The sequence below is a fragment of the Trichechus manatus genome, unplaced genomic scaffold, assembly GCF_000243295.1.
Source record: "Trichechus manatus latirostris isolate Lorelei unplaced genomic scaffold, TriManLat1.0 scaffold00139, whole genome shotgun sequence".
Classification (NCBI taxonomy): domain Eukaryota; kingdom Metazoa; phylum Chordata; class Mammalia; order Sirenia; family Trichechidae; genus Trichechus; species Trichechus manatus.
The window spans coordinates 864029-872965 of NW_004444075.1; the positions used below are offsets into that span (position 1 = coordinate 864029).

At 38.0% G+C, this 8937-nt stretch overlaps 1 protein-coding gene across 10 annotated transcripts in view; it reads left to right on the forward strand.

The window, feature by feature from the left end:
- The window catches only part of INPP4B (inositol polyphosphate-4-phosphatase type II B), a 961283-nt gene that overhangs the window by 661282 nt on the left and 291064 nt on the right, over positions 1 to 8937 (forward strand). For all 10 annotated transcript variants that reach the window (XM_023739719.1, XM_023739717.1, XM_023739718.1 and 7 more), the window contains one exon: positions 4806 to 4917. In XM_023739719.1, coding sequence (XP_023595487.1) covers positions 4806 to 4917 — 112 coding nt within the window. The remainder of the gene's footprint in view (positions 1 to 4805; positions 4918 to 8937) is intronic.

Here is an 8937-nt window from a genome sequence, read left to right on the forward strand (position 1 = left end):
GGTTTTTTTTTTTTTTTTTTTTTTTAATTCTGCTCTACCCAAAGCCAACTGACTTAATCACATATAACTACTCCTTGACAGCAACTAGACTATGTTTGATCAAACAACTGGGAACCATAGTCTAGCCAAGTTGACACATAAAGTTAACCATCACAGATATTATAAGAAAGACTACCCCTTTCGTTACTTGACTCCAAGTTTCTTCCCAGATACAGCATGGCTTTGTTATGGTTTGTTTTGGGATCGGTGGGATGGGTAGATGGGGAGCAAGGAGGAGAGACTAGGATGTACCTGAGATGTTTCCTGAGTCCGAGTCAACCTATGATACAATTAGAGTGATGAGAACATGGGCTTGAGTGCCGATAATATAGAATAGCTGTTAGAAACCAATTCTTCATTTTGCAGTAAAGGAAACTGAAATCCAGAGAAATAAAGTGATATGTCCTTGATAACACAGCCAGTTAGTATCTTAACTGGAAGTAGAACTTGGGTTTCTTGATTCCTAGCTGAGAACTCTCTTCAGTATACCTTTCGCAAAGACATGGAAAATTTCCATTACCATATTTTTACTCAAATAACGTGTCTTCTACATTTATTTGCCAACCATGCCCTCCCCTGTGAGGTATTTTCGTAAGGGCACTATGCTATTTTTTTTCTTTTAACAGCATCATGTTAAAAAAAAATAATGGCATAGCAGCACTTATGAAAATACCTCGCGGGGGAGGATGCAGTTGGCAAACAAACATAGAGGTGCACGTTATTTGCATAAAATATGGTAGATAAAATTTAGTAAAGTTTGAGAGATGAATAATGGTCAAGCTATCGTTACTAGCCTCCCAAATGTAATGACTAATCAATTGAAAGCATAATTAAGCATTCAAGAATGATTTTTGCTAAATCTCTATGAAGTCATTTTTTAAATGGCCTTTGGAAACATGAAATAGACATTTCAATCCTGACTCTCCTCATTGCAGAGATGTATTATTCAGCACATTTCATTCACACCCTTTGTGTGGTACATTTTTACAGAATGCTTAGGAGACTGCTGCTTATTTTATGTTCCAGTTCATTGACAGGGTGAACCTGGTTCTGGGGTGTCTTGGATTCAGTTATTTGGTTTATAAACTGGATTCACCATTCAGACTCCTACAAATCTCAGGTGAAGGAGGCGTACTTAGGGTACTGAGGGCTGCTTATCAAAAATTGTTTTAGAAAGAAAACATTGCTTCTAGAAATCTCTGTGATGCCACTAGATTAAGCAAGGTCCTTGCTTTGATTCACTCTGGGACTAAGTGGAAGCATATATGAGATAACGAGTGGTTTTCCAGGAACCTAAAAGATAGAAAAGCATTGAAAAAAGTAGCTGCATACTTTTTAAAGGGGAATAGATAGAGCTATATTTCAGAGCTACACTCTCATAAAATAGTGCTTATTTGTCTACTTTAGCATTTCTGAAAGGTTCACTTGCATTGTAATTGGTTGTATACGTGTGTACTCTACACTGCTAGAAATGTAAGTTTCACAACATTTGTCAGTTGTTTACTGAATCTTGGTGTCTCTAAAAAGGCCTTAATCACTCTTGAAATGTGTATCCCATGAAATTCTATGATCTCTTACTGTAGTCTTGGATATCTATTTCAGTAAAATTTCTGGAGCAAATCAAATTAAATATAACACATTAATGACAATAGAAATTCTGCTATTACTACTAATAATAATAGATGAAGAGAAGGGGAAGAAGGAAGAAGCACTTATTTTGTGCAAGGCCCTGTGCTAAGCACTTTACATAAATCATCGCGCTGAATTTAATCCTTATAACAAAGTTATTATCATCTCCATTTTAAAACGAGAAAAATGAAGTTTCACGTGATTAAGTAACTTGCCCAAGGTCACGCAGATAGCAGATACCACAAACTCCTGAGTTCACGCTTTTAACCAACCCTGGCAAAGTCTGTGAAAATTCCACTTTCAGTTTTAAATCATTAGGTTCATTAGTTCAGTGAAAAAAAAATTAATGTTATACACAGGCTTTGTATTTGCATAAATTAAGCTAACTCAGTGTCATGGATTGAATTATGTCCCCCCAAAAATGTGTGTATCAATTTGGCTGGGCCATATCTCCCAGAATTGTGTGGTTGGCCTCCATTTTGTGATTGCAATTTTATGTTAAAGAGGATTAGGGTGGGATTGTAACACCACCCTTACCCGGGTCACATTCCTGATCCAATGTAAAGGGAGTTTCCCTGGGGTGTGGCCTCTACCACCTTTTATCTCTCAAGAGATAAAAGGAAAGGGAAGCAAACAGAGAGGTGGGGACCTCATACCATCAAGAAAGCAGTGCTGGGAGCAGAGCGTGTCCTTTGGGCCGGGTTCCCTGCACAGAGAAGCTCCTAGTCTGGGGGAACACTGAAGAGAAGACGGCCAATAAAGAGAAAAAGACTTCCGCTGGAGCTGACGCCCTGAATTTGGACTTTTAGCCTACTTTGACTGTGAGGAAATAAACCTCTTTGTTAAAACCATCCACTTGTGGTATTTCTGTTATAGCAGCACTAGATGACTAAAATACTCAGTTTGCTGCAAATAAAGTTTTTTAAAGAATTAGAAGAAAGGATTTTTAATTGATATTGATGATCAGTTTTGGGAAAAAAAAAAGTCAGGAAATCTCTACAAAAGTGTTACCGGTAGTACCAGTGAGGGTTCTTATTAGACTCTTTAACCTGTAGGTTCTGAAAAATTGTACAGAGATATAACACACCATGAGTTGTTACAAGTTATTATACCATATTTAAGCGGGAAAATGGTAAATGAATTATTTAGAAGCACCCCAGAGTTGGAATTAATAATAGTTTTCTACAATGTCACAGGCCATATTGTAACCTATATATATATATATGTATTTTTTGCGATTAATGTTTAAGTTTTCTATGTTAGTTTCAAATAATTCAGGTTCATTTGTGAATTACATTCCTTTTAAAATCACTGAGGAGCATTTTAATTCACATTTTAGTAAGAGATTGTAATAGACTATTAACAAGCAAATCATGTTTCTATGTACATCGTGTTTATTTTATCACACTATGGCACTAGCTGTATTCACCTGTCACCAGAATTTTCCTATTTCAATTTCTTTAATGCATAATTGTAAAAGGTGTGTTTTAATTTATACCTTTTATAATTTTAGAAAACCTGCAGTGATCTAGTAACATATTTGAGTTTTGTTTTCACCTAATTTATTCATTATTTTAATTGGTATTTTGGTAAACTACTTACATTAATTTTCCTATTCTTTTTTTCTGATACTTCTAATAATAAAAGAGTGACATTCTAAAAGGAAATAACTTGGAGGTTCAGATTATAGTTAAATATAAATGTCAGAGAAGAACATCCATGACTAAAAAAGAAAACAAAGTGTCACATGATAAGTACTACTCAGTCAATTAGGAATAGATGAAAGTTATAATAGTTAGAAGCAACACATCATACCTTGGAGCCTTGGTTTGTACTTTCACAATAAGGGGTAAGGGAAAAATATTGTTATGATGGCACCATTTATTCTGTAGATTTTCTTGCTCAGGAAAAGAAACAAGAGGATCTTTAGAGGTGTGGTTGTTAATTTTAACTTTTATTGTCAACCATAAAATTTTTATGTTGATGAAAATAATGAGATGAAAGTCTTAGTGATAAAAAATATTATCATTATTATTAAATGTAGAGGAGTATCTCATTGACCATCAGAGTTGAAAATGATAGACACACCTGAATTTCTGGTTTAGCCACTTTGTTACCCTGGGCAAGTCTAGATCTTTTTGAATCTCAATTTCTTATCTTCCAAACCCATTACCATTGAGTTGATGCTGACTCATAGCAACCCTATAGGACAGAATAGATCTGACCCATACGGTTTCCAAGGAGTGACTGGTAGATTCGAACTGCCGACTTTTTGGTTAGCAGCCGATCTTTTAACCACTGCGCCACCAGGGCTCCTTCTATATCTTAGAAAGTAATAAAAACCAGTTACTACCAAGTGGACTCCAACTCATGGCGACCTCATGTGTGTCAGAGTAGAACTGTGCTCCATAGGGTTTTCATGACCATGACCTTTCAGAAGTAGATCACCAGGCCTTCTTTTGAGGTGCTTCTGGGTGGACTGGAACCTCCAACCTTTTGTTATTCATTTTACACCACCCAGGGACTCCTGAAAAGTAATAGTTGGTACTAAATGATCTCTATGGTTATGTTTTGCTCTACATATCCCTGAACTTTCTTCTTTGTTTGGGAGAATCTTCTTTTACCTTGTCTTTTAGAAAGAGAAATTATGTCAGAGAAAAGGCACAAAGTAAGATTTTGTAGCCAATAGCCTGGTCATAGAGGGAAAATTTATATCTCTTTCTATTTTGTTGGGCTGTAATTTCTGTTACAGATATGTACATTGTCCCATGCAGTAGGTATAGAAGGGCCATGATTTATACTATTATAGAAATTTTGAAGTTGCAAAATAAGACACTGATCCATTACACAATACTCTTTCCTTGAGGCTACTGCTGAGAACTTTGTGGAAATTTGACCTTCATAAGGTAGTTTTTGAAGTCCAAACTCTTATCTTACAAATTCGTGGTAATTTTCCTTTGAAATTAAAAACAGCACAAACATTGATAACATGTTTCACTATGTTGTAAGCAGATTGTAGAATTAAAATAAATGAACTGAATGGCAATGTTAGTGGTTTCATAAACAAACATGCTCCAAATATGCTTGACGGCAAGAGAAGATTCTTACCTTTCTATTTCATTCATTTTTGGTTTCAGAACTTCAGATGGTGGCAAAGTTGTTGGCATCATAGAAGTCAGTGTCGTGAAGATGGGGGAGATAGAGGATGGGGGAGCTGATCACATCACGACAGAAGTGCAGGGACAAAAGGTAGGATCTCAGTCAGCTCATTGCACAACTTACATTAGAAATGATCAGCTTCGCCTGATGCTTGTATCACTAACACCTCTGTGGGGTATAAATGCTCATTATTCAAAAGCTAAATGAGAAATCAGCTCCGGAATTAGAGTACAATATGTGTGTTCTGTCCTCTCAACCAGAGGGCCCATTTTCATGGACTATGAAAAGCCATGCGCCATTCAGAAACACTTTCCTCATTGCTGCTCCCTTAATGACACTGCCTCTTCTCAGTTAGAAGAACAGTATTGATCATTGTTGCATTCTGCCATAATTAAACCTGCCTGAGATGCACTGAAGACTCTGGGAGGGGTATTTGCAAAAGTAAGACCTCTCCACTCCCAAAACCCTGATTGGAAAGAGATGCCATTTTAATTTGAATTTAATTTAAGAAGACCTTTGTGCTGTGTGAAATTGCACAGCAAGAAAAGCAAAAGAGTTGGCTGTGGATGGATAGCTTCAGAGGAGGTTCAGTGCCAGCTATAGCCCAAACAGCTTCCCTGACACCCAGGATAAAGGGCCTGATCCATATGTGTCCAGGATTTTCACTCTTTTCTTTTCTCCAGTGAAAACAGACTTGATATAAATATTAGCCTGAATTCTTGACTTAAGAGTGAAATTGTCTATCTTATTGAGGTACATGGGACAGACACAAAAATTGCTAATTTTTTTTTCAGGAAAATGAGCTTTTTTATATAATACTTTATAATTTCTACGTTTTCATAAGTGAGCTTTTTTTTTTTCCTTCATGTGAGGCCTAGTGTGACTTATTTCTGGTTTATTGTCCCTTATCTGGAAACGTGTTTGATTTTTGGTATTTATAAAAAACTACATAGGAGATATTGTTTTTCCAACACAACAAATCATTAACTTTACAAAAAAATCTGGAGGCAGGGCCAAGATGGCGGAGTAGTCAGATGCTTCCAGTGAACCCTCATAACAAATACCCTAAAAAAAAAGTGATTCGATTATATATGGCCATCTGGGAGCCCTGAATATCAAAGGCAGAGTTGAGGAACTAGACTGAGTGGAAGGGGGAGGGAAAGATGGTTTGGAAGCAGCAAGGAGTTGCCAGAAGTAGCCCAGCAAGAGCCTGAGCCCTTTAGGCCTGATCAGCTTGGGGGTGAGCAGTGAGGCAGGCAAGCATCAGTGCTTGGGAGGTGTATTCCATACTGGGAGAGACCCATCCTCTGAGAGTCTACTCCACCACACGGAACCAGTGAGAAGTACCCCTCGACAAAAGATAAGTACTTGCATACAGCTTAACCGCGTGGATCCAAAACACCCACAAGAGGGAAAAAGCTCGCTCCTATTTACCTTCCTGGTCCCTGTGCTGCACTGGGTCCCAGACCCGCTTCAGCAATCGCCCACTCCCCTGGGCCAGAAGTAGGATCCAACACATGCCCTGAGCCATTCTCCCGGCCTTGAAGAGTGAACAAATTAACCAACAGGAAAAAATAAACTGCCGGCTCCCCTAAGCAAGGAACCCAGGGTAGGCATAGGTCCTTTGCCTAGGCACAGGCATAAGGGATCCATGGACACTGAGTTCCTTTCCCCCTGCAGAAACTTGTGTGGGCCCATTTCAACAGCATAGGCCCTCATTACCAAAGTACAACAGGGTACATACCTGCAGTCTAACTTCAAATGTTTCAGCTGTGAAGTGGCAGGTTTGTGACAGTTGACACAGCTCTGCCCTTTACACAGAGTCTTCACCTACACACATCAGGGGCCTGAGGACTTGTGGCTCCACCCACGCCACCTAGCCACCTGCAATAGGGGCCTAAGAATAAGAGGTGCCCCCCAGTCCTTACAGGCAACAACATTGGGTGCTCATAGTCTGGCTGCAAAATCTACCCACCTACGTGCTCTCGGGAACAGAGACATGCCTTCCTCCTGGACACTTGGGGACGGCAGTCAGCCGCCTGCCTTGCTCAGAGTATGTCCCCCTGCTGCAACCAGATGCCTCTGCCTATACCAATCACCTATGCATGTCTAGGACTTTAGGTGAGAGCCTCCACCACACACTTGGTGGCTATCTACCTGGGCACCTGAGCTGAATCCATACAGGAGGAGTGGGCAGACCCCTGAGCTCACATAGCTAGTAACAGATGTAACCACCTAGTGACAGGACATTAGAGCTTCAAAGGTGCCAATAATCAAACTAGCTCATTCAAGCAGCTTGTTTGGGCGTATCAAAACAAAACAAGAAGCTAGGACACAGTAAGCAAACAAAAAATAAACAAATAAAATAACTTATTGATGGCTGAGAGGCAACGGTCAATATCAAATCACATAAAGAGGCAATCCATGATGGCTTCAGCAAGCTCCCAAAATAAACAATCTATAAATTTTCCAGTGGAGGAAAATTTCTTGGAATTACCAGAGGCAGAATACAAAAGATTAATATACAGAACTCTTCTAGAAATTATGAAGGAAATTAAGCAAAATGCAGAACACGCAATAGAGGAAATTAAAAAGATTAGAGAAAAGCATAATGACAAATTCAACAGGCTGCAAGAATCCATAGAGAGACAGAAATCAGAATCCTGAAGATTAACAATCAAATTTCAGAGTTAGACAACTCAATAGAAAGTCATAGGAGCAGAACTGAGACAATGGAAGTCAGAATTAGGGAGAATGAAGATAAAGCACTTGACACTAACTTATCTGAGGAAAAATCAGATAAAATGATTAAAAAAAATGAAGAAACCCTAAGAATTATGTGGGACTCTATCAAGAAGAATAACCTATGAGGGATTAGAGTACAATAATGGGGGGGATAACAGAAAATACAGAGAGAATTGTTGAAGATTTGTTGGCAGAAAACTTCCCTGATATCATGAAAGATGACAGGATATCTACCCAAGATGCTTATCGAACCCCACATAAGGTAGATACCAAAAGAAAGTCATCAAGACATATTATAATCAAACTTGCCAAAACCAAAGATACAGGGAGAATTTTAAGAGCAGCTAGGGATAAACGAAAAGTCATCTATAAAGGAGAGTCAGTAAGAATAAGCATGGATGACTCAGCAGAAACCATGTAGGCAAGAAGGCAATGGGATGACACATATAAAGCATTGAGGGAAAAAAAACTGCCACCCAAGAATTATATATCCAGCAAAACCGTCTCTCAAATATGATTGCGAAATTAGGACATTTCCAGATAAAGGGAAGTTTAGGAAGTTTACGAAAACCAAACCAAAATTACAAGAAATACTAAAGGGTGTCCTTTTGTTAGAAAATAAGTAACATCGAATAACAACCCAAGACTAGAACACAGGAGAGACCAACCATATATCAACCCAGATAGGGAAGTCACAAAAGTAAACCAAAGCTAAAACACTGAAAACAGGGAAACAGATGTCCATATGTAAAAGATGACAACATTAAAACAAAAAGAGGGACTTAAAAAATGTAGACATAGACTTTCTTATGGAGAGGCAGTCAAGGCGATATAAAGAAATAAAAGACTGGTATAAACTTAGAAACAGAGGGGTAAATATTAAGGTAACCACACAGGAAACTAACAATCCTACAAGTCAAATTAATAAACTAGAAAAATATAAAGACTCAGCAAACACAAAATCAACAACAATGAAAAAGATCAAAAAGAAATACATAAAGAAAAATGACTCAGCACAGAAAATTAAGTGGAACAAAGAAACTGTGAACAACATACAAAAAAAGACATCAAAATGACAGCACTACACTCATACCTATCAACAATTATGCTGAATATAAATGGACTAAATGCACCAATAAAGAGACAGACAGTGGCAGAATCGATAAAAAAACACGATCTGTCTATATGCTGCCTGCAAGAGACACACCTTAGACTTAAAGACACAAACAAACTAAAACTCAAAGGATGGAAAAAAATATATCAAGCAAACAACACTCAAAAAAGAGCAGAAGTGGTAATATTAATCTCTGACAAAATAGACTTTAAAGTAAAATCCACCACAAAGGATAAGGAAGGGCACTATAT